Source organism: Bos indicus x Bos taurus, chromosome 23, assembly GCF_003369695.1.
Source record: "Bos indicus x Bos taurus breed Angus x Brahman F1 hybrid chromosome 23, Bos_hybrid_MaternalHap_v2.0, whole genome shotgun sequence".
In the NCBI taxonomy this organism is placed as follows: domain Eukaryota; kingdom Metazoa; phylum Chordata; class Mammalia; order Artiodactyla; family Bovidae; genus Bos; species Bos indicus x Bos taurus.
The window spans coordinates 9441658-9468517 of NC_040098.1; the positions used below are offsets into that span (position 1 = coordinate 9441658).

General features: G+C 41.4%; 1 protein-coding gene across 2 annotated transcripts in view; it reads right to left on the reverse strand.

Moving 5' to 3' along the window:
- NUDT3 (nudix hydrolase 3) overlaps nt 1-26860 on the reverse strand; it is a 123205-nt gene that overhangs the window by 43381 nt on the left and 52964 nt on the right. For both annotated transcript variants that reach the window (XM_027524253.1, XM_027524254.1), the window contains exon 2: nt 10296-10406. In XM_027524253.1, coding sequence (XP_027380054.1) covers nt 10296-10406 — 111 coding nt within the window. The remainder of the gene's footprint in view (nt 1-10295; nt 10407-26860) is intronic.

The following is a 26860-nucleotide window of genomic DNA, read 5'->3' on the forward strand; positions in this document are numbered from 1 at the left end:
AAAGAGATTCATGCTGAAGAAAGAACAGAATTTTGAGGTAATGTGCCATGACAGCTACAATTTACTTTCAAATGGCATAGTCAAAAAAGGGTGTGGATATAAACACAGAGAGGTAAGGCAAATATGCAACAAGTCAACAGATATTATATCTAGAAGAAGGGATACACTGTTTGTTTCACTATTTTAAAATTATACTTCAGTTCAGTTCAGTTCAGTCGCTCAGTCGTGTCTGACTCTTTGCGACCCCATGAATCGCAGCACGCCAGGCCTCCCTGTCCATCATCAACTCCTGGAGTTCACTGAGACTCATGTCCATCGAGTCAGTGATGCCATCCAGCCATCTCATCCTCTGTCGTCCCCTTCTCCTCCTGCCCCCAATCCCTCCCAGCATCAGGGTCTTTTCCAATGAGTCAACTCTTCACATGAGGTGGCCAAAGTATTGGAGTTTCAGCTTTAGCATCAGTCCTTCCAATGAACACCCAGGACTGGTCTCCTTTAGGATGGACTGGTTGGATCTCCTTGCAGTCCAAGGAACTCTCAAGCGTCTTCTCCAACACCACAGTTCAAAAGTATCAATTTACATGTATGTAAAATTTCATAGTTAAACAGTTGGAGGAAAAAAAAATCAGCCACAGAACTACAGTAACATACTGTCATTTTTGTACTTACAGGTTTTTCTTTCTGCTAGGAACACGTATTACTTTTAAAATTAGAAAAGTGGGAAGCTGAAGTGGTCACCAAGCTCAATTACTAAATCAAGTAAACTGGCTACACTAATAGCACCACAGAATGCAAGAGGGTGCACTTAAAAGCCCCATAACAAGAGTCCGCTTCAGATTATACTGTTTCTATTCTTAAGATTAAAATGTCTACAAATCATTCTAATGGAAATTCCTAGTCAGAAGCATCTGTGTATTTAACACAGTCACTAACAAAAAAATGTAATATTGAATCAATTTTCATAAAGTCAAGAGTATCTATTAAATAGCTTTACAAATGCCAAACTGACAGTCACTAAAAATTCTCAACCGTTTTAAGGCTGACTCCAGAAATCATGATGGAAGTAACCTAGGAGTAGCCATTTACTATTTCTTAGCTGCCTGGGAGTAGAGAGGCGCCCTCCTCTGAAAGGAGAGAGAGCCCTTCCTTGCTCTGGGGCCAGAGCTGAATTCAACTCCTGATCATGTGAGCACAGAGCAAAAACGGAGCAGAGGGATTATCACAGCTGCCTCAGCCAAGCCCTCCACTGGAGGCGGTGTCTATGCCAAGGTCTCCTTTCATCCCTGAACTGTAACTGAGAGGAAAGGCCCTTTCTAAGTTCTCAGCTGCCAGAAACAGGAGATTCAATACGGATTTACTTGAGGGCCTTTGCCAGAGATCTGCGGGATTCAATCTGCCCTCTAACATAAAACGGCCTCACCCCAGCTTCCATCTAAGACATGGTATGTTTTCTCTGTTCGTTTTCTACATTCTAAATGATTTTTTCTAAGGAAAAGCTCTTAACTTCTTTCGCTATACTCTTGTGTGTATGATTTTCTAGGAGGGCAGAATAAATATGTTCCCAAACACAAACACGTATGCACATGTCAGGTGAACAAAGGCTTCCCTGAAATGTTTTATCACTGAACCACATTTTCCACTAAATTCTTGGAGAAGAATAAATTATAAGAATAAGATAATTATATACAATGCATTAATAGACATGATTCTTACATTTTGTAATGCTTTGACAAAGAAGCTAAAAATAACTACCTTCTTACAAAGTAAAAACAAAGACATAGTAGTACTTATAAAAACATATATTTTCTTGGGGAAAGTGACATCCATCATATTGTTGTACTTCATGGTTTCCTCCTGAAGCTTCTGAGTATAACTGGCAAATGATATATATGTCTACTTTCTTCCCAACTTTTTATTTTGAAAAATTTCAAACATATAGAAAGATCTTTTGCTATTTTTTTATCTATTTATTTGTTTTTGTCCACATGGCTTGTGGGATCCTAGCTCCCAGACCAGGGATTGAACCTCGGCCCTCTGCAGTGGAATTGTGGTATCTGAACCACTGGACTGCCAGGGAATTCCCTTAAATCAGTTTTGAAGATAAATCTATAGGTGCACATAGCCATACACTGGAGGAGGGCATGGCAATCCACTCCAGTATTCTTGCCTGGAGAATCCCATGGACAGAGGAGCCTGGTCGGCTACAGTCTATAGGGTCACAAAGAGTCAGACATGACTGAGGTGACTTAGCGCACATAGCACATAGCCATACAAGTACATTATTATTGGGAAGTTCTCCCGGAGAAGAGACAGGCTACCTACTCCGGTATTCTTGGGCTTCCCTGGTAGCTCAGATGGTAAAGAATCTGCTTGCAATGTGGGAGACCTGGGTTTGATCCCTGGGTTGGGAAGATCTCCTGGAAGAGGGCATGCCAACCCATTCCAGTGTTCTTGGCTGGAGAATCCCATGGAGAGGGGAGCCTGGCAGGCTACAGTCCATGGGGTTGCAAAGAGTCAGACACGACTGAGCGACTAAACATAGCACACAGAACATTATTATTAGTAACTCATATTCATGTGATTTGAAGTTCCTTAAAAATTAAGTAATAGAAATTCAGAAAATGCTATCTAAATAAAGCCTGGTTTTCAACAAATAAACAGGGTTGGTTTGTGATCGCTCTTGAGATTTATAGTAACTTACATCTGGATATAGTTTCTCGTGTTGACACTTCTATTAAACAACGCAATAGGTCCAAGGTTAAAAACCTTTATTTGCCTTCATCCATCATGTTGTTGTTCCTATTGTTTAGTCACTCAGTTGTGTCCAACTCTTCGTGACCCCATGGACTATAGCCTGCCAGGCTCCTCTGTCCGTGGGATTTTCCAGGTAAGATTAGTGGAGTGGGTTGCCATCATGTAGGAGACTAAAAAATAAAACCATCTTCTTCCAAAAGTTTGGAGGCTTACCAGTTTACAGTTCAAAATAAAGTAAAAATCTGTAACACACATCATACACCTAATTAAGAACATGTCTTTTGGTTGTTTTCCATTATGAGCCTTTTAGTACTACTACTGTGGTTTTAATCTACTATGCATATATTATTTGATTACAACATTTTAAAAACAATTTTTAAAAATTAGTTGTCTACATTGAAAGATCAGGACATCTCACTATCCAGTTTTCATGCTTCTCTTAAAATAGCAGTCACACTGGGTCTTAATCGCCACATGAAAACTACTGGCTGGGCCTGACAGAAGCTGCCTCTGGCCTAGGGTAGGCTCTCCCCACTGTATGAGAGCCACACCCACCGTCAACCACCTGTCTGCTTCCCTATGGGCTTATGAGCTAGAGATCCCTTTACCCTGTTTTATTTACCATGCTGAAATGACTGAAAGTATTCTTAATGTTATGATACATATTTTATGGTTAAAGTCCTGACATTTTTTTAAAGATTAAAGTTATTTCCCTAATAGATTCTATGATACCATATGTCCACTTTCCCTTCACAACTGTTTAGGCTGGGGCCAGAAAGTAGAGATGAAAACACAGCACAGTCATACAGAGCCTTCACTTTTCTCTCCACTCCACAGAGTCAAACACTGTGAGCTAATAAAAGTTGAAAAAACAGTGTTTCAAATTATTCCCCAGTAGTCACAGGCTTTTCAAATGTTCTACTTGTATATAACAAAAGACACGAAACACTGCTTCTCTATCAAACCGTTCTGAGATACCATAGGGAGCCTTCTGGTTGCTATGTTACATATGTAAGATCATACAACCTTTTTTTTTTGGAAGGACAGGGAACACATAGTACAGGAATTAGGATAAAAAGACACAGATTCTTAAAATAAAGTTCACTGTTTCATTTTCCATGTTTTTATCTGAAAATAAAACAAGATCAAGAAGGATTATGATAAATTCTTGATGGGTTTGACTTAAGTAAGGCTGAGATAATCAAGAAACAGCTTTGCAACCATGATCCTTGGTACCATATTAAGACATCTAGATGTTCAAATGGAGAAGGCAATGGCACCCCACTCCAGTACATTTGCCTGGAAAATCCCATGGATGGAGGAGCCTGGTAGGCTTCAGTCCATGGGGTCACAAAGAATCAGACATGACTGAGCGACTTCACTTTGACTTTTCACTTTCATGCATTGGGGAAGGAAATGGCAACCCACTCCAGTGTTCTTGCCTGGAGAATCCCAGGGACAGAGGAGCCTGGTGGGCTGCCATCTATGGGGTCGCACAGAGTTGGACATGACTGAAGTGACTTAGCAGCAGATGTTCAAAAAACTATCTTGAATGAAGGTGAATAAAATCAAATATGCTGTGAAACGTTTATATAAGACAGCGTATCAAAAATTTGAGGGAATTCTATCCTGGCGATCCAGGGGTTAAAACCATACATTCAGTGTAGGAGGTATGGGTTCGATCCCTGGCTGGGGAACTAACATATCACAAGCTGCACGGGCAGCACAGACCAAAACAAAAACCTGAAGAAGGGCAGCAAGGTACAAGAAAGTTTAAAGTGACATCACTGACACTAAGAACTCTCCATGATGGTGCGTTTATGTGGCAGCACAACAGATGGCCAGAGCCTGAAGGCGCAGAGGAGAAGTGAGGTGTAGGGACACAGCCGATGAGGTCAGGAACAGGTTTTGTTTTTTTTTTAAGCTAGGTCTGTGCCAAAGGTTAATTATCAGGCTACCTACAGAAACTTTATAGATTATATGCTAGAAATGGAGATGGATATGGGCCTTGCCCAGACATGAGGCAGCAGACAGAAGGAACTGGCATTTGACCTAACTCTCCGTTATCGCTGGCTACATTTCTCTAAAGGCAGAAGGTACCCATCTTTGTCACCCTTGAAGAGAATACAGCTGCAGCTATGCACATAATTTTTCCGTTTCTGTTTTCAGATGTTCTATATCTTTGTGGTAACACTCTTGGTTTGGCTGAGGTGACAATGGGTGAAAGAGATGGAAATTTAACAGCTGCACAGAAGACAGAACAGTTTCAGATCCAGCTTCTCTTTCTTCCCTGTCAGCCAGCAGTTTTACCTTTCCCATTGAATTAACAAGAAAGAATAGCTCTGAAAACCACACAAAGAACTGCTTTTCCTTTTTATTCCAGAGAGAGCATCACATGGCTGGCTCATACAAGCCTCTGCTAGAGATGCACTGTGACCAAGGCCCGTGGCCAGCCCTGGGAGAAAGCCTCGTCCTTCCAACCCTTTGAGGGATCACTCTAGCAGGACTTTAAAAACAACTGAAAAATGAAGGCAAGTTTCCACAAGGGAAGAGTTCAGTTCTTTAAATGTGGTGACTGGTAATGATTCAAGTGCTACAGATTGATCTGTTTCTGAGATTCAGGCAATATGCTAAAAATTTTAAGCTGGGTTGAACCAAGTTTCAGAGCAGGTTGAGTTTAGACTGACTTAATAACCTCATTACATTCACGTTTATTCAGAAAGTTTTCCTAGGAACAAATATATGTTTAATGCAGAAAACTTGATAATCTAAGAGCTAACCCAATGATAACCACTGTGAACACCTGGTGGACATTCTTTCCAGGCATTATGAGTATGGGTGCTAAGACTAGATGTTTTGGATTCAAATTTCACGTTGAGCACATCTAGCTGGGCACAGTTAGTTTGCACAAATTACTCAATCTCACTTTTTTCTCACCTATAAAATGTAGATGATAACAGTTACTACCTCATCAGGTATGGTGAAAAAACAAGGCAACAAATGCTTAAACAGAGCTTGGCACCTGCAATGGTATTGTTCTTTCTATACAAGTAGACACATATTTATTCTTCACTAAGTGGTTTTCTATCATAAACACTGATTCATACCCTACTTTAATCTCTAGGGAATTTGCTGCAAATATTTCCCTGTGTTAATAAATGTATTATTACACACACAGAACCGCTGGTCCAGTTGCTGCAGGCAGTACTTAAGCACAGGCTGCAATGCTTTTAAAGCACATGACCTTGCCATTCTGAGCTCAGTTAAGAGGAATAAGAAATCAAACATCTTCAAATGGCTAGAATGGATGTGATATGGCAACTATGCCTGGAGACTGTAACCAATCAAGTCCTCTTCTCAGGAAAGCTGAGTGTGAGACACACAGAGTGAGTCAACAGATAGGTTAGTGACACACAAGGCAGGAAGAGCACCAAACAAAAAGTGATAAGCAGAAGGCAAGGCTGAGAAGAGCTCAGAAAGGCGGTGCCTCCACAGCGGAAGAGAGGCATGGTGACCAGGCCCGAGAGCTGCCCTGCGTCCCCACCGTCCATCCAGCCACTGTGAGAAGGCCTGCCTGGGCATCAGGGCCTGAGTTCCCAGCTCTGCACAGTCTGATGGGGCAGCGGCTGTGATACTGTCATATTCTTGTCTCTCAATTAACTGAGGGACCTGTAGATACATGTCTACTCCTGGCAATCCAAAAGGGCCTACCTCAACCACATTGATGTGGCTGCTCTAGTGGTCACCCCAAAACCTGTAGCACTTCCTTTCTTGAGCACTAGTTATATGTTAAGCACTGGGGATTAAACAGTGACTGAAAAGGAACAGAATCTGGCTACACAGAATGTAAGTCTAGCACAGAAGACAACTAGACAAGTGATATGAATAAAACATGATAAAGTTGATGCTGGATACAGTCTTCCCGGTGGTCCAGTGGTTAAGACTCTGTCTTCCAATGCAGGGGCACAGGTTCGATCCCTAGTCAAGGAACTAAGATCCCACATGCTGCATGGTGAGGCAAAAAAAAAAAAAGATGCTAGGAATACACTGCAATGGAAACACACAGGGAGAACAAGACAGAATCACAAAGACTGCATGGAGGAAGACCTTCAGGGTGAAGCACAAAATTAGGCTGGTGTGCCAGATACTCCAGATGGCTCACTCAACACCCACCACCACCCAGGTGGACTGCATGATGACCATGCATCTTTGTTTAATTATAGTCCTTCTGTTTTTTGTCCACATCGAGTGGCATGTGGAATCCTAGTTTCCTGACCAGGGATCAAAGCCATGTCCCCTTCAGTGTCTTAACCACTGAACCACCTGGGAAGTCCAGTGAAGTGACAGTCCTGACTGAGTTATAGTAACTGGACCAGCTTTTCCTTTCAGGACACTCTGAATCCTGGCCTCATTTAACAGGAAAGGTGAAGGAGGCCAGACATATTTTATGATTTTGTAATGTTTAAAATGATCTAGCTTGTATAACTGAATACCTTATTTCTGAATGGGAATTTTAAGTTGAAAATCTTAGTAAATTTATGTACACTATGGCAGTGGTCCCAACCTTTTTGGCATCAGGGACTGTTTTAGTGGAAGACAATTTTCCATGAACCAGGAGTAGGGGAATTGGCGGGGTGGGGGGCAGGTTGGAATTAAGAACATTGTTAACAATGTTAAGAACATTACATTTATTATACATGTTATTTCTATCATTATTACATCAGCTCCACCTCAGATTATCAGACATTACATACATGCCAGAGGTTGGGGACCTCTGCACTGTGGCACTATTTAAGATTCATCTTAGCTATAAGTTTAATGACTTTACTGATAAAGAGCCTCATAACACTTTCATTTTTTAAAAGTCAGACAACTGAAGTTCTTCAAAAATCAATCTGGTTAATTAAATTTACTATAAATGCAATCTGAAACATCTGAAAGTCTTCAATGAATTGGCCTAGGTATTATCCAAAGGCCCCTTAAAAATGACTAGTAAAATCTCCTATGCTTATAATACAGCCATCAGATGTATAAGCATTAGGAAAGAACTAAGTTTTTGAATGTCTGCTTTTATAAAGTCATGACATTTTCAAAACTAAATAAATCCCTGAATAGTGATTTCTGCTTACAAAACTACCCTTCAAGAACAATCAAAAACATCTACCTACATCCTCACTGATTTCAAGTTTTATTCTCTGTTAGCAGACATAGAATTGGAAAAGTCAGGCCCCCCCATTTTATTTTGATGTAAGCCAGTGAAATGTTTGCCTCTGTAATGACGCATTTCTCTTATATTGTTTGTACAAATATCTGATTTATTTGGTATTTTATTTTATTTATGGACTTCCCTGGTGGCTCAGATGGTAAAGAATTTGCCTGCAATGCAGGATACCGGGTTCAACCCCTGGATCAGAAAGGTCCCCTGGAAAAGGGAATAGCTACCCACTCCAGAGTTCTTGCCTGGAGAACTGCATGGACAGAGGAGCCTGGTGGGCTACAGTCCATGGTGTTGCAAAGAGTCGGACACAACTGAGCGACTAACACACTTATTCTCTATCCTCTCAATAATGCTGGAGTAAAGAACAGGGTATGGTATGACTCTTTTCCCTGGAGGGGGAAAATTTGCTCAAGGTCTAGCAGGACTCTTCAGGGCTGAGAATGGCAGGCAGGGTTTAATTTTGAGCTTGGGATTCCCTTCAAGACAGGAGGTGGGTAAGTGATGAACATATGAAAAGCGTAGTTTAATTACCTGTGCTATACTGTTTACCTTCTAGTGTCCCAAGTCCCCTCTACTCCCCACTCTATCCCTCCTCCACCTGCTGAAGGCTGGTATGCAATTTCCAGGAAACAAAAGGGTCACTGTATATCCTTTCCAACTCCCTCACTGCATTTCCTTCTGCAATCATCTAGTTTTCGACATCTTAGTTGCACTTGTATAACCGAGGGACATTTCAACCGTGGTACTCAAAACAACCAGAGTAGCAACTGATACTTTTCTGAGAAAGATGCCAAATCCAAATGTGCTCTACAGAGGTAAAGCTGTCAACTTGTCTCCCCACAACTTCTAAAACCAAGTTGCAAGGTTTGCCCAAGGTCTCGGAATTTTTTCCTTCCTCTCTATTCTAGAACCATCAGTCTACTTCAGGTCTTCCAACAACCTGTCCATCTAAAGAGCTGCAATAACTCTGTCAAACATCACTTTTGCCTTGGGTGCCTTGGAACCCACAGGAGTCAACTGGATTGAAATCTAAACTATGTAGCTTAGGTCCACCAGCTGGCCCTACCACACTTATTTGAATAATTGAACCTTTGAGATCCTCCAGAAAGAACTCTGGTGATTTCCATCTGGGTATTTCTTCAGGATTTTTATGTTCCATTTGTCATAGAAGCTTGTATTAATTAAGTTCTATTCACCCAGCTGTGTACTAGGCACAAGAAGGGAGGATTTAAAATAGGAAACATAATCTTAGTCCTCAGAGATTACAATATAATTATAGATACTCAAATATATGATAAAATAATAGTGTCATGAGCCAACATAACTCTGCAGGACTTCAGAGCAAGGAAAGAATTCCTTGGGTATTCTAAAGTGAAATTAGTCTAAGAAGACTTTAGCAAGGGCTAGACCCAAAAGAAATGCAGAACGCAGACCTTTTCTAAGCTCTATTTTATATGTTCTTAGAATCAGTCTTAAGTCCCTTCTGGAACAAGGAAATGAACCTATAAAAAGCACTATGTGGCCAATGCAAGTACATGGGGCTGGTAAAAATTACATTACTGAGTCAGGACTCTTAGACAAGATAACATAAGCAGAGCAGAGTGTGGTGCTGCCACAAGAGGCTGTGGAGAAACACTAGTTCCTTCCTCCTGGTTTAGAATTGCAATTGCAATTTCACCAGTTTCACCAACAAAACTATAAGCCCTTGAAGTAAGAGCACCAAGATCTGACTTCTGACTGTTAACTGTAGAGTATCCAGTAAGATACACTGGGCATGGCCCAAGAACTCAAAATATATATGGTATCACGTTACCAAATAAAAAAGATACTATTGTCTCTCAAGTTGCACCTTTAACAGCTTCTGGCAAACTGAACTTCTGCTTTAGCCACTGCTCTACTGCCAGGACCCAGGAAGCAAAGGAGAACCAACACTACCTTCGCCTCAAGCAAAGGTTAACGAGAATAAGTTGCTTGTATAAATACTGCCTCCTTCTCTTATTTCTTAGGGCTGATGAACTATCTGATTCTCAATCTTCTGCCACAGGTAACAGAGGTAGAGCAGGCAGAGATCCAAGGGCAATCAGAGAGAACTGCCTGGTATAATTGCACACAGTCACTATTATGATCGCCCCTTGCAGAGAGAGCCTGGTAAATACCACCATGTCACAACCTCATCACCTCTCTGATCAAGGAGGCATGAGGTGAGTGCTGAGCACCTTTTCTCTGCGCCCCTGAGTCTGTTCACACAGGGAGTGGTGATAAAGTAAAGAACTACAGGGCCGTGATGGACGCATGGTGCAGCCACATCATTCTCAGCGCGTACCTCCTCACAGACTTCACGGACTGCGGCGGTGCCCGGCTCCTCCTCGGGCTCCATGCCCCCTCCAGGGACGATCCACCGGTCTGGATGACGACTGCTGCTCACAAGTAGCACCTGAAAGTCAGAGGTCACGCGGGCCGTTAAAACTCAAAAAGCCACACTGATATAAATTCAGAGTTTCAATGCCACACAAATAGAAGTACCTAGGACCCATTCTTTGTTGATACCTCTCCAAATCACTTTAAGGTAGCTTCCACTTCTGTTTGGAAAAGCAGACAATCTGTCCAGTGACAGCAGAAGGGCATCTGACCCAGCGGCCATTAGGTGTATCCCGCAGATTCTCAGTCACTTGCCCTGTCGACCCTTTCCTTTGTTTCTTTCTCTTTAGCCCTTTCAACATGCAACTGACAAAAACACTCAAAACAAACAAAACAAAACCGAGACTGTCACTGATGCACTGATGAGCTTGTGAGCACTGTGAAGAGCTGGCCCTGGCCCACAGTCCCAACTTTCCCTCCAAGGTTCTCACTCCTGTGTTTCCCAGGTCCCGCTCCATCTGACGGCCACAGGCTGACACTACATACGACCCAAAGCTCTAAGCGTGCGCTGAGAACCCAATGTTCTCACCAACATGAGGACTAGGGAGATTTCTTGTTGTCATGCTTTCACCTGAGGTAAAACTGGAATTCTTTTACTAGGAAACTTTTTATCAAGAAATGACACTTAATGGCCATTACTAAAAAGTACAAACAAGGCTTCCTTGCTGGCTCAGTGGTAAAGAGACCTGGATCTGATCCCCGATCCAGGAAGATCCCACATGCCAAGGAGCAACTAAGCCCATGTGGCCACAACTACTGAAGCCCTGTGCTCTAGAGCATGTGCCCCGCACCAAGAGAAGTCACTGCAACGAGAAGTCCACACACCACAACTCGAGAGGAGCCCCCACGCTCTGCAACTAGAGAAGAGACTAAATGCAGCAACAAAGACCTAGTGCAACCGAAAAAATTTTAATAATAAATAACTAAATGCTGAAGAGGATGTGGAGAAAAGGGAACTCTCCTATACGACTGGTGGGTATGTAGATTAGGACAGCCACTAGGGAAAACAGTATCTGCTGCTGCTGCTAAGTCACTTCAGTCGTGTCCAACTCTGTGCGACCCCATAGATGGCAGCCCACCAGGCTCCCCCGTCCCTGGAATTCTCCAGGCAAGAGCACTGGAGTGGGTTGCCATCCTTCTCCAATGCGTGGAAGTGAAAAGTGAAAGTGAAGTCGTTCAGTCGAATCCAACTCCCAGCAACCCCATGGAGTGCAACCCACCAGGGTCCTCCGTCCACGGGATTTTTCAGGCAAGAGCACTGGAGTGGGTTGCCACTGCTTTCTCCAAGGGAAAACAGCTCCTTTTCCAGCAATCCCACTCTTGGCATATACTCAAGACAAAACTATACCTCGAAAAGACGCATGCACCCTTATGTTCACATTACCACTATTTACATTAGCCAAGACACGGAAGCAACCTAAATGCCCATCAACAGAGGAATGGACAAAGAAGACGCAGGGCGTGTGTGCATGTGTGTACACATATACATGCAGACAGTGTGGTATTATTCAGTCCTAAAAGAAGAATGAAATAATGTCATTTGTGTGACATGGATGGACCCAAAGATTATCATACTACGTGAAGTAAGTCAGAAAAAGGAAGACAAATACCATATGATATACTTGTATGTGGAATTTAAAATATGACAAAAATGAATCTATCAGAAACAGACTCACAGACGTAGCAAAAAGACGTGTGGTTGTGGGAGGGTGGGGGGTCACTGGTGTTGGAGGGAAGGATCAGGAGATTGGGACTAGCAAATGCAAACTATTATATATAGGGTAGAGAAACAACAACGTCCTACTGTAGAGCACAGGAACTATATTCAGTATCCTGTGATAAACCATAATGGAAAAGAATATACATACGTGTAACTGAGCCACTTTGCTGTACAGCAGAAACTAACACAACACTGTAAATCAACTGTACTTCAATAAAATTAATTTTTTAAAAAATGAAGTGAAAAGAAACCAAACAAACACAAAATATTGATCTAGAACATAGGTTACTAATTCAAACTTAAGCAGAATTCTAGGCATGGTTAAAATAAAATCTAGGACTTCCCTAGTTCCTTTTCCTTAACCCTCTCTAGGACAGATGTTAAACAAAGTTAGCTTTACTCCTCATTTGGAGATGGAGTTGGGTTGGCATTATTTCTAGAACTAAAGGAATCCTCAACTGCTCCCTAAACAATCTCTTTCTGGTGATGTCTTCTGAGCCTCAGGCCCTATTCCAAACCATATCCTCCGTCTGCCCTTCCGTGCCCCAGCACTCACCTGCTACTCTGCAGTCACCTTTGCTGCCTGCAAGAAATCACTCGTTCCTCTCTGGCCCTCATGGGTCCCGTGACTCCCTGCCAGGTAACTCTCCTCCCGTCATTTCCTCTCTCCCATTTAAGCTCTCTGCAACATCAGCCCTTGGAAACTACCTTTTTCTTCATCTTTAATCCCTTTCCTCCTGTCATGAATGATAAGATTCTCCTGATGCTGCTCTAAAAATCTGTGATCTGCAAACTGAGAGGGGATCACAAGCTGTAAGAGGGAAATCCATGAATCCGTATACAGTCACCACTATATAGTCCATGGGCTGAGAAAATACTGTCTTAAATTTACAAGCACTATTTTTTAAAATGTATATAAACTCTGCTTTGATTAATACAACACGGAATAACTTAAAACAATATAAACTGGGACTTCTCTGGCAGTCCAGTAGTTAAGACACTTCCACTGCAGGGGGTGCAGGTTTGATCCCTAGTTGGGGAAAAGAGCCACAAGGAACAGCCAAAAGAAAAAAAAAAGAAAAGAAAATCTGTAATAGTTCTTGGTTGGTGCGTATGTATGTTTAATCAAGGGATGTTAAAAGTACAAAGTGAGGGAATTCCCTGGTGGCCCAGTGGTTAGGGCTCAGGTTCAATCCCTGGTCAGGTAACAAAGATTCTGCAAGCCTTGCAGCATGGCCAAAAGAAGAATGGCAGTACGAGAGGATGGGAGGAGAAAGGGAGGAAGGAAGGAAGTACAATGTGGCAGTTTCACGAAATTATGCTTTTAAATAAGAGTCTTCACTGGACTCTTACTTCACATTATATACAAAAATTAACTCCAAATGGACCAACAACCTAAACCTAAGAGCTATGTCTATAAACAGGGGTAAAGCTTAATGATCCTGGATTTGCTAAAATAGGCCAAATTCTTAAGACATGACAACAAAAACCTGAGATACAAAACAAAAAATGGATGAGTTGGACGTCATCAAAATTACAATCTTCTGTGCATCAAAGGACATTATCAAGAATGTGAAAAGATGATCTACAGAATGGGAGAAAATTCTTGGAAATTATCTGATAAGGGTCCGATATCCAAAATATATACGCCAACTCTTACAACTCAAGGGAAAAATGACCAACAGCATTTCTCCAAAGAAGATATACAAAGAGCCAACAAGCATGTGAAAAGATGTGATCAACATCATTAGTCACTAGAGAAGTACAAAGTAAACCCATCATGAGATACCGCTTTACACCTACTAGAATGGTTATAGTTTTTAAAATAACAAGTACTGACAAGGATGCAGAGGAACTGGAATCTTCATACACTGCTGGTAGGAATATAACAGTTTAGGCACTGCAGAAAACAGGTGGTTCCTCCAAAAGTTAAACATGAAATTACCATCTGATCTAGCAATTCCATTCCCAGGTATATACCATACCCCAAAGAACTGAAAACAGGTACTCTAACCCTCAGACACAAGTGCTCATGGCAGTATTATTCATAATAACCAAACAGGAGAAATAACTCAAATGTCCATCAACGCATGAGTGGATAAACAAAATGTGGCATGTACATAAAAGGATTAGTTTTCAGTCATAAAGAGGAATAACATTCTGATAAATGTTACGCAGTGGATGAACCTTGCCAACATTATGGTTAAGTGAAAGCCAAACTCAAAAAAAAGTCACATTATGTATAATTCCATTTATATAAAATATGCAGAATAGGTAAATACATAGAGACAGAAAGGAGACTGGTGGATGCAAATCACACCAATTTTTTAAAAGCCTAAATAGTGCCACCACTATCTTGTTCAGAGTCTACACTCCAGAGGAGTGGCCTTCCGGAAGGCTATCCTTAGTTTCATTATTATATAAAATCACTCCCATTAAAGAAAAAGGGGATCACTGCCATACCCATTCTCCTCAAAAACTGTGGCCAATCATACATTTCGAAAAATTTCTGATTAAAAAAATAAACCCAAATATAAACACATTTATTAATTCAAGCCAAAAGTTAAAAAAAAAAAAAAAGTCCTCCAAAAACTCTTTAAATAATGTCATATCTATTTAATCTGCAAGGGAGATTCCAGAAGGAAAAGTAGAAAAATGTGTTAATCCTTCACTGATTTGGTATATAAATAACAACATGTAGTCCTTCTTCCTACAGTTCTCCCACTTCTTGGCAAAGTGTTTACCAGCCATTCTAAATCTAATCATTTGCTTCAGAGGCTGACTAGGGCCATCCAATTAGGTTTCAGTCGAAATGAAAGAACTTTATAGGGACATTTCAAAGTTAAAGCAATGAAAAAGAAACTACCATAGAGAGTAATTTAATTTCTAAATATCAATCAATGCGAAATATTAGCTAGTAAATCTAGCCAGTGTGATTGCTTTTTACATTCAAAGCACGACTCTATGAGGTAAGACTACATACAACACTGAGGCTGGAGAAAGCCAGCCGCGTTACTTTGTAGTCATACTTCAAAGCAAACACTATTACCAGCAAATAGTTCTTCTCCTCAGAAAGTTTCCTTGACAACCCATTGAAAATTCACTGCAAAAACTGAAAACAAAATATTCTTTATTTTCGCCAGAGACTTTACTTCTTCCTGTCTTACAGTAAGTGGTGTTTTGCTCAGTAAATTCTTATTGTGAAGCTTGACTTTTAAATACATATTATCTAAAAAGAGATTAAATGGCAAAGCTCCTAAAAGATTCTGAAAATGATGCTCTAAGGAAAAAAAAAATTGCCATTTATTCAACAAATATTCATTAAGCACTGTAAGGAGCCAGGAACTGGAGATGTAGATTAGAACCTCTGCAATTCTGAGGCAGATCAAAGTGGGGAACTGGCCAACCAAGTACCAGACCTTTTGTGAAGCTCTCTGCATCGAGACAAGTGGTATTCAGGCAGAAATGGATAAACAAACCCACAGAACACACCCACCCATATATGAATTCTTGGATTCATGACAGCTTAGTATCCTCAAGGACACAGAAAAAAATCACTGGGTTGATTAGGGACAAATGTGCAGTGAAAAAATATAGATCTGGAGAGAGATACATAAAGGGCTGCAGCTAAAATAGTAATGTTTTATTTCTCTTTTTTTTAATGTTTTATTTCTTAAGTTTTAAACTGCTTAATACAAATTTCCAAAAGAATATAATACAGTGAGAGGAGTGCTTTGGTTGAGGTATGCAGAGAAAATCACAATCAGACTGAAAAGTCAGGTTGCAAGGAGACGGTAGGGGGTGGTAAGGGAAAGTTTCTTAAAAGAAGTGATTTGAGTTGAATTCAAGTTAAAGAAGGACACCTGGGGCTTCCCTGGTGGCTCGGTGGTAAAGGATCCACCTGCCAAAGAAGGACACTTGGGGCTTCCCTGGTGGCTCGGTGGTAAAGGATCCACCTGCCAACACAGGAGACACGGGTTCCACCCCCAATCTGGAAAGATCCCACAGAGCAACTAAGCCCGGCACCACAACTACTGAGGCTGTGCTTGGGAGCCCAGGAGCCACAACTGCTGCAGCCCCAGACCCCCTGCTCCACAATAAGAGCTACAACGAGGAGCCCACACACAGCAACTAGAGAAAAACTTGTGCAGCAACCAAGACCCAGCAGAACCAAAAATAAAATAAACAAATCTGGAGAAAAAAAAGGACACTCATTCAACAACAACAAAAACCACCAGAAACCTACCATATGGCCCTGTGCCTAGGATACAAAGCAACGCAGATACAGCCCCAGCTCTTGAGAAATTCAAAGGTCAACAAGAAGTCAGGTGACTGATTATATTTCAGTGACTACACACCATAATGCTCAGTAAATATTTCTTGCTCTTGCCTACAGTATCCAGCCTCCTTTTGCTGTTAGGTGGGACCATTTGACTAGTTTTGCATAACGAAATATGAGCAGAAGAGACGTGTCACTTTTGGGCTGAGAAAGGGAGAAGCCAATGCAATCTCTCTCCTCCTCTGTCACAGTGTCCAAGAACATGGTGAGTTCCAGTTGGTGCAGATACAAGCCTAAGCCCCTTCAACAGAAGAGAGCTCCTGTGTGGAGCAGAGCCTTTGAAAGCCCATGGCTGATAGGCAACATAATCTATTCTATCCTGATTAATTGTATGAAAGGTCAGTGAAAGGTCTAAGGACCGGTGCAGTTGATTGCCTCACACCCAATCCTTAAGTACAGCCCCTGACCCGTATATACAGGTGGCCAAAAAATGTTTGATGAGCAAATGAAAGAATGGACCAGTAACTAGGGGAACAAACAACTGCTTTTAAAACAGGAATGCAGAGAGCATATAGATGAGGTTAGAGAGGTTGAACAAAAAGGCAGGGGTCTAATTATAAAGAGTTTGGACGGAAACCTGAAGGCAATGAGTAAGTCACTGAGGCCGTTAGAATAAGGAAATGACATAACCCAATTTGTGTTTTAGAAAGATCACTCTGACTTGGACTGGATATGGGCAAACCTGGTAAGAGAATTCACTTCTGCAGTTAATTCAGGCTAAGAAAGGAGAAGGATCAAAGTGGGAGTTGGAAGGAAGTGACACATTTCCAGAAATACAGAAGGAAGAGTCCACAGGGCCAGTGACTGATAGGATGTGGGCCAGGTCAATGGGGGAGCTGCCCTCCCAGAGAATGTGAAACGGTGGGTGGAGGAGGGAACCACAAGGAAACTGTCCTCTGAACATGAATTTGAGGGTTCAATGAGACATCTAATGGATAATATGAGAAGATAATCATATAAATGTTGGACTGGAGCTAAAAGAGAGGGAAAGAGAGATTTGAGAAACAACCTTCTCAGTCTTTTCCAGCCAGAAAGAGACTAATACCAGGCAGCTCCAGCTGGAGAAGCTATCCATATTCCCTCTCTCTATTGTCCTCTCCCTTTGGTCTCTGCTAAGTTTCCATTCCCACAGCCAATAGCATAGTAGGGGTAGATTTGTGCTAGGTTCAGTTCAGTTCAGTTCAGCTGCTCAGTTATGTCCAACTCTGCGACCCCATGGACTGCAGCACACCAGGCTGCCCTGTCCATCACTAACTCTCAGAGCTTTCTCAAACTCATGTCCATCGAGTTGGTGATGCCATCCAACCATCTCATCCTGTCACCCCCTTCTCCTCCCACCTTCAATCTTTCCCAGCATCAGGGTCTTTTCCAATGAGTCAGCTCTTCACATCAGGTGGCCAAAGTATTGGGAGATTCAGCTTCAGCATCAGTCCTTCCAATGTATATTTAGGACTAATTTCCTTTAGGATGAACTGGTTGGATCTCCTTGCAGTCCAAGGGACTCTCAAGAGTCTTCTCTAACACTACAGTTCAAAAGCAATTCTTCCGTTCTCAGCTTTCTTTATAGTCCAACTCTCACATCCACACATGACTATTGGAAAAACCATAGCCCTGACTAGACAGACCTTTGTCAGCAAAGTAACGTCTCTGCTTTTTAATATGCTGTCTAGGTTGGTCATAATTTTTCTTCCGAGGAGCAAGCGTCTTTTAATTTCATGGCTGCAGTCAACATCTGCAGCGATTTGGAGCTCAAAAACATAAAGTCTCTGTTTCCACTGTTTCCCCATCTATTTGCCACGAAGTGATGGGACCAGTCGCCATGATCTTCGTTTTCTGAATGTTGAGTTTTAACTTAACTTTTTCACTCTCCTCTTTCACTTTTATCAAGAGGCTCTTTAGTTCTTCTTCTCTTTCTGCTGTAAGGATGATGTTATCTGTGTATCTGAGGTTATTGATATTTCTCCCTGCAATCTTGATTCCAGCCTGTGCTTCATCCAGCCTGGCATTTTGCATAATGTACTCTGCATGTAAGTTAAATAAGCAGGGTGACAATATACAGCCTTGATGTACTCCTTTCCCAATTTGGAACCAGTCTGTTGTTCCATGTCCAGTTCTAACTGTTGCTTTTTGACTTGCATACAGATTTCTTAGGATGCAGGTAAGGTGGTCTGGTATTCCCATCTCTTTAAGAATTTTCCATAGTTTGTTGTGATCCACACAGTCAAAGGCTTTGGCATAATCAATAAAGCAGAAGTAGATTTTTTCTGGAACTCTCATGTTTTTTCGATGATACAGTGGATGTTGGCAGTTTGATCTCTGGTTCCTCTGCCTTTTCTAAATCCTATTCCATGTTAAAGTTCTGCAAACTTTTTTTCTGCCACACTGCATGGCTTGTGGGATCTTAGTTCCCCAACCAGGAATAAAACCCGGGTCTTCAACAATGGAAAAAGCACTCCATATGCTCCGTGAAAGCGGAATCCTCACCATTACTGGACTGCCAGGGAATTCACTGGAAATAATTTTCTTAAAAAAAAAAAAAATTAATTATCTACGGTGATAATCTACAACATGGAAAATCCTGACTGGCAAGCTATATATTTTAGATGTATTACTGATTTCCAGAAAACTGCAGGCAATAATGCACTTAACATAATTTCCAACGACGTGATGCCCCTAGCATTTGACAGCCCCTCAACAATGTCATTACCACCAGACAGCTCTGCTGATCACCCAGATGGTACAAGGGCTGCAACCTATCAAATCCGTGACATGCCCTGCCAACTGCTTTTACAGTCAAGCCCATTCTAACTATTATGTGTCCCTTCATAAAAATAAGATAAACATAATAGTGAATGTACATCATGAGAAATGCTGGACTGAAGGAAGCACAGGCTGGAATCAAGATTGCTGGGAGAAATATCAATAACTTCAGATATGCAGATGACACCACCCTTACGGCAGAAAGTGAAGAACTAAAGAGCCTCTTGATGAAGGTGAAAGAGGAAAGTGAAAAGGTTGGCTTAAAGCTCAACATTCAGAAAACGAAGATCATGGCATCCAGTCCCATCACTTCATGGCAAATAGATGGCGAAACAGTGGAAACAGTGGCTGACTTTATTTTTCTGGGCTCCAAAATCACTGCAGATGGTGATTGCAGCCATGAAATTAAAAGACACTTGCTCCTTGGAAGGAAAGTTATGCCCAACCTAAACAGCATAATGAAAAGCAGAGACATTACTTTGTCAACAAAGGTCCGTCTAGTCAAGGCTATGGTTTTTCCTGTGGTCAAGTATGGATGTGAGAGTTGGACTATGAAGAAGGCTGAGCGCCAAAGAATTGATGCTTTTGAACTGTGGTGTTGGAGAAGACTCTTGAGAGTCCCTTGGACTGCAAGGAGATCCAACCAGTTCATCCTAAAGGAAATCAGTCCTGAACATACATTGGAAGGACTGATGCTGAAGCTGAAATTCCAATACTTTGGCCACCTGATGTGAAGAGCTGACTCATTTGAAAAGACCCTGATGATGGGAAAGATTGAGGGCAGGAGGAGAAGGGGATGAGAGGATGAGATGGTTGGATGGCATCACTGACTCAATGGACATGCATTTGGGTGAACTCCATGAGTTGGTGATGGACAGGAAGGCCTGGCATGCTGCAGTTCATGGGGTCGCAGAGTCGGACACGACTGAGCGACTGAACTGAATAGTGAATGTTATCTGCACTTGGATTCCAGATAAATTTACTATTTTTTACAGAATGTTTTAAAGAACAGCTACACAAGTTCTTGGACATAAGGACCCTATAAAATGTTTTAAAAGATGAGTAAAGCCTAGTATGAGGTGAAATAACTTGTTCAAATTAAGTCAACAAACTACCACAAGGCCAAGCACTAGTAGTTTCAATTCCTTGAGCTTTAAAGTCATTTACCCTTAAGCTCATTTTTTTCCTGCACAGCTCAAAATACTGCTAAAAAGAAAGAACAAATAAACGAAAACAGTCAGTTTACAAAATTCCTTCATTTTCTAGCTAACCAGGTTGCTTATTTAACAAAAGAGGAAATTCCCTGCCAAGTACAAGGACTGTGCTATGAAAAGATATTCTGCAATTTTTACTTCGGTAGGAACAAGGTATTTTAAGAACAGATATCACTCCTTAGTATGCGTCCCAGGTATGGAGTATACTGCTAGAGTTCTAAGTGATTGAGTGTCCTGCCCTGTTTCCAAATGAACGTCCATACGTTAACACACTGCACTGTATATTACCTGGTAATGACTTTTTAATTTTGAAAAAGATGACTAAAGAAACGCAGTTAACTTGGCTGTATTTGCAGGTTATATAAAGAAGACTTAAAGTTGCTGGATCACACTGTATGAACATAACCTACCGGAATGATTGAGTTGTTCCTGTAAACCTTAACTCCTCCCCATAACTCTTAGAAATATTGAAAAAGCTGCGGGAGGCGAAGGGAGACGAACAGTAGGGGGATAAATAAAAACAGCAGCAGGTAGTATTTATTCAGTGCCCATTTGTGCTAGGTGCTGCCATTTTACATCCTACTTTTAATATACTATCCCTAATTTTCAAACCATCACACATTTCAGGCATTATGTAATTTTTATCATTATAATGATGAGGAAACCAAGCTTTAGATGATTTGGTGATGTGGTGAGGGGTACAGAAAGGGTGAGCACTGAGCCAGGATTCAACCAGTGTATATGCCTGCCTCTGACCGCCAGATGACTGAGTAGTCCTCACAGGGATCACATGACCCACAAAGCCAAAAATATTTACTATCTAGTCCTTTCTGCAAAAAGTTTGCCAACCGCTGATCTAACAAAGGGCCCAAGCAGCCACAGCATCATGTTGGTAAGGACTATTACGAGGGAAAGAAGATTCTGAGAGGATCCCAGAATACTCCTCAAGAGGGAACATTCAAGCTGAACCTAGAAGAGAAATTTACTGAGCCCAGAAAGGAGAGGGTTCCAGGCAAAGGGCACTGTAATCACACAGCCACACATGCAGGAAACAATATATTATAGCCAGAGAATGCTGAGAAATTCAAGCAGTTTAATATGGTGAAGGGTGCAAGATGGGAAGGAGGAAGAGGGCAACAGAGGAAGCTGATAAATTAACTGAGACTAGTGTAAAAAGTTCATACAGGAAGCGCATCAAGGAGTTACGATAATTGAATGCAACTGGGAATCCACCTTGGTTTTTGAGAAGGAATACAGCAATTGCACTTGTGTTTCAGAAGCTTGAATCTGGAAGCTGAATGAATGCTGGGCGGTGGGTGGGATAAGTTCAGTTAGAGAGGATAAGGGAGTTGGATGTAACCAAGGTGCCAGGAGAAGAGACTGATACAAGTCATATTTAGGAAACAGCTATGACAACTGGTAGCTAACCAGAAATTAGGGTGCTGTGAAAGGGATGCAGAAGCTATGACTTCTAACTGAGGTCAGTAGGTGGAAATCGATACTCATTTTTCGAGAGAAATACAGGAAGAGAAGCAGGTAGGAAAGGGAGAAACAGTCTGAGATATCACAGGAAAAGTAAAGCTACCTACACTCTCTCTATACTATGGGAACTTCTAAAACCTCAACTTAAACATTGATTTCAAAGCATTCACCCGAGAAACAATGGCTGCCTCTGTACAGTACACTTGGCGACACTAAGGAGGAGGAGGCATTTCACATTAAAACCTTGTGTATAGCTTGAATATTTTAGAACAAGTATTTCAGACTTTTATAATTGGACAAGAAGAATGCCAAGCATTATTCCCAAGGAAATTTCTGACAGCCAAATGGAGTGAATGAAATATTTAGAATGCTTGAGTTTCTTGAGTTCATTAAAAATAAATAAAGCCCCAGGAACAGCATTCCTGGCATCCATAAACTACATGATTTTCCCACACACGGTCTCAGGACCATATGAACAGTGTAAGAAAGCAGGTACTATGTCCCCAAAGTGGCACCAACATATTAATCAAATTTCCACCTAATATAAACAGTTGAAGTTTAAAACACAGTTATAAGCTGTCTACTTTTTAGAGGAGGACAGTAAGGAGACATGGATCACAGGTATGCCTTATCCCAGTCAGCCACACAACTGGGGAAAAAAACCTATACTTCATCTTTCTCAGTTTTAAAATGAGGTAGTCCAGTTAATTCCTAAATCCCTTCCATCATTAACATTCTATTATTCTAAATGTACACAGTTGTGTGTCTAAAATTGTAGTTTTCAATTCCATTTTTTTTCAATGATACACACTGCACAAGCTAAAAAAAAAAGTACAAGAGAACGGACAGTTGAAAAGCAAGTCTTCTCTTTCATCTCCAGCCTTCTCTCCTACCTCTGTCTCCTAATTGCTTCTTCATGAAACTTTCTTGAATATTTTCTTCCCTCTTTATTAACATAAATAGTAACTCATCACCACAGTTCCACTTTTTTTCACATAAACCATGGAGATCATTTCATCACTACATACCAAAGAGCCTCCTTTTTTTAATGACCACGTGGTATTTTTAAAAAATGATTTTAGAAAATTCCAAACATACACAGAAGTAGAGAAAAAATACAATGAACCTCCAAGTATTCACTGTTTGTGTGCTTAGTCACTCAATCATGTCCAACTCTTTGCAACCCCATGGACTGTAGCCCATAAGGCTACTCTGTCCATGGGACTTTCCAGGCAAGAATAATGAAGTGGGTTTCCATTTCCTTCTCCAAGGGATCTTCCTGACCCAGGGACGGAATCCACGTCTCCTGCATTGGCAGGTGGGTTCTTCACCCTGAGCCACCACCCAGGAAGCAATATAATAAATACTGATGATAAAATTTACACAAACAAAAGCTTTTGGGGGGGATCTTCAGTAATGTTTAAGAGTGTAAAAGGATTCTGAGATTAAAAAAAAAAAAAAAAAAGCTTGAGAACTGATGGAAAGGCTAGGAGAGTTTCCAGGTCACGATGGTAAATACCAAGTATGGAGGATGTAGGGCTTTAAAAAAATATACCACAACATCATTATTATACCCAGCAAAATTAACAATTTATTATAATCATCTAATGAACAGGCCATATTCAACTGTTTCCAATTGCTTCAAAAATACTATTTTACAACTGGCTTATTTAAATGAAGACCCAAACTAGGTTCATACACTGCATTTGGTTGATATGACTTAAGCCTAGTCTAAAGCAGTCCAGCCATAAAATTAAAAGACGCTTACTCCTTGGAAGGAAAGGTATGACCAACCTAGACAGCATATGTAAAAGCAGAGACATTACTTTGCCAACAAAGGTCTGTCTAGTCAAGGCTACGGTTTTTCCCGGGGTCATGTATGGATGTGAGAGTTGGACTATAAAGAAAGCTGAGTGCCAAGAACTGATGCTTTTGAACTGTGGTGTTGGAGAAGACTCTTGAGAGTCCCTTGGACTGCAAGGAGATCCAACCACTCCATCCTAAAGGAAATCAGTCTTTAATAGTCATTGAAAGGACTGATGCTGAAGCTGAAATTCCAATATTTTGGCCACATGATGTGAAGAACTGACTCACTGGAAAAGACCCTGATGCTGGGAAAGATTGAAGGCAGGAGCAGAAGGGGACGACAGAGGATGAGATGGTTGGATAGCATCACTGACTCAATGGACATGGGTTTGGTAGACTCCGGCAGTTGGTGATGGACAGGGAGGCCTGGCATGCTGCGGTTCATGGGGTCGCAACAAGTCGGACACTACTGAGCGACTGGACTGAACTGAACTGAACTAAAGCATTCCCCTCTCCTGGCCCTTTGTTTTCAAGCCATTTACTTGTTGAAGTAAAACAGGTCATTGATTCTGTACTATTCCCCACATTTCAACACTTGCCAGTGCCATCCCTTGTGGTAACCTTCAACCTGATCCTCTAGACCCCGTATGTCCTGCCCCAGGTCATTAGATCTTGAAGCTTGGTCAGTTTTAGATTTGGTGCTTTGGCAAGGAAACTTTGCTGAAGTGCTAAATACTTCCTATATTGTGAGTTACAGAAGATGTGACATTACGTTTAGTGATGAGGGGATGAAACTGTGGTTTTAAAAGTGTTGTCACATAATTTGTCCATCACAGAGTTCACCACCAGCCTTTCATTTAATGGTGTTAGCATCTATTAATGGCAGTCATCTGTATCTATCATCTCTTTAGGGAATGCAAGTGGCAATTTTCTAACTGTATTGTCCCTTCTGTATATATTGATTAGCTGAAATTCTACAAATAAGATACTTTATCAACTGCTTGATTACAGGTAAATATAGGAAAGGCAAAGTAAATGCTTGATTTTTTTCTCATTTACTAATTTTCAGAATGACAAGATACTGTCCCCAAAAAACCCCACTGTTGTTGCATCATTAACTAGACTTTTTTCAATTCATGTGTTTCAATCAACTGCTGCTGCTACTGCTAAGTCGCTTCAGTCGTGTCCGACTCTGTGCGACCCCATGGACTGCAGCCTACCAGGCTTCTCCATCCATGGGATTCTCCAGGCAAGAACACTGGAGTGGGTTGCCATTTCCTTCTCCAATGCGTGAAAGTGAAGTCGCTCAGTCGTGTCTGACTCTTAGCGATCCCATGCACTGCAGCCTACCAGGCTCTTCCGTCCATGGGATTTTCTGGGCAACAGTACTGGAGTAGGGTGCCATTGCCTTCTCCCAATTTTTTCAAAGACTTTTTTCAATTCATGTGTTTCAATCAACTGCAGTCATTAAAATCTTGATGCTCTCATCTTTAACCAGCAAGAGCTACTCCAGAGTGGTGCCTGTCCCCTTTTATCTCCACTACTTCATCACTGTTGTTGTTAAGTTGCTCAGTCGTGTCCCATTCTTTGCAACCCAATAGACTGCAGCACGCCAGGCTTCCCTGTCCTTCACCATCTCCCAGAGTTTGCTCAAACTCATGTCATTGAGTCAGTGATGCCATCCAACCATTTCATCTTCTGTTGTCCCCTTCTCCTCCCGCCTTCAATCTTTCCCAGCATCAGGGTCTTTTCTAATGAGTCAGGTCTTTTCTAATGAGTCGGCTCTTTGCAGCAGGTGGCCAAAGCTTCAGCATCAGTCCTTCCAATGAATATTCAAGACTGATTTCCTTTAGGATGGACTGGTTTGATCTCCTTGAGAGTCTTCTCCAACACCACAGTACAAAAGCATCAATTCTTTGGCATTCAGCCTTCTTTATAGTCCAACTCTCACTTCCATACATGACCCCTGGAAAAGCCATAGCTTTGATTAGAGGGACCTTTGTCAGCAAAGTAATGTCTCTGCTTTTGAATATGCTGTCTAGGTTTGTCATAGATTTTCTTCCAAGGAGCAAGTGTCTTTTAATTTCATGGCTGCAGTCACCATATGCAGTGATTTTGGAGCCCAAGAAAATAAAGTCTACCACTGTTTCCATTTTCCCCCCATCTATTTGTCATGAAGTGATGGGACCAGATGCCATGATCTTAGTGTTCTGAATGTTGAGCTTTAAGCCAACTTTTTCACTTTCCTCTTTCACCTTCATCAAGAGGCAAGATCTTTAGTTCCTCTTCTCTTTCTGCCATAAGGGTGGTGTCATCTGCATATCTGAGGTTATTATTGATATTTCTCCCTGCAATCTTGATTTCAGCTTGTGCTTCATCCAGCCCAGCATTTTGCATGATGTACTCTGCATATAAGTTAAATAAGCAGGGTGACAATATACAGCCTTGATGTAGTCCTTTCCCAATTTGGAACCAGTCTGTTGTTCCATGTCCGGTTCTAACTGTTGCTTCTTGACCTGCATACAGGTTTCTCAGGAGACAGGTCAGGTGGTCTGGTATTCCCATCTCTTCAAAAACATTCCACAGTTTCTTGTGATCCACACAGTCAAAGGCTTTAGCATCCATGAAGCAGATGTTTTTCTGGAACTCTCTTGCTTTTTCTATGATCCAATGGATGTTGGCAGTTTGATCTGTGGTTCCTCTGACTTTTCTAAATCCAGCTTGAACATCTGGAAGTCCTTGGTTCACATACTGTTGAAGCCTGGCTTGGAGAATTTAGAGCATTACTTTACTAGCGTGTGAGATGAGTGCAATTGTGCAGCAGTCTGAGCATTCTTCGGCATTGTCCTTCTTTGGGACTGGAATGAAAACTGACCTTTTCCAGTTCTGTAGTCACTGCTCAGTTTTCCAGATTTGTTGGCATATTGAGTGCAGCACTTTCACAGCATCATCTTTTAGGAGCTGAAATGGTTCAGCTGAAATTACAGCTCTACTAGCTTTGTTCATAATGATGCTTCCTAAGGCCCACTTCACTTAGCACTCCAAGATGCCTGGCTCTAGGTGAGTAATCACACCATCATGGTTATCTGGGTCATGAAGATCTTTTTTTGTATAGTTCTATGTATTCTTGCCACCTCTTCTTAATATCT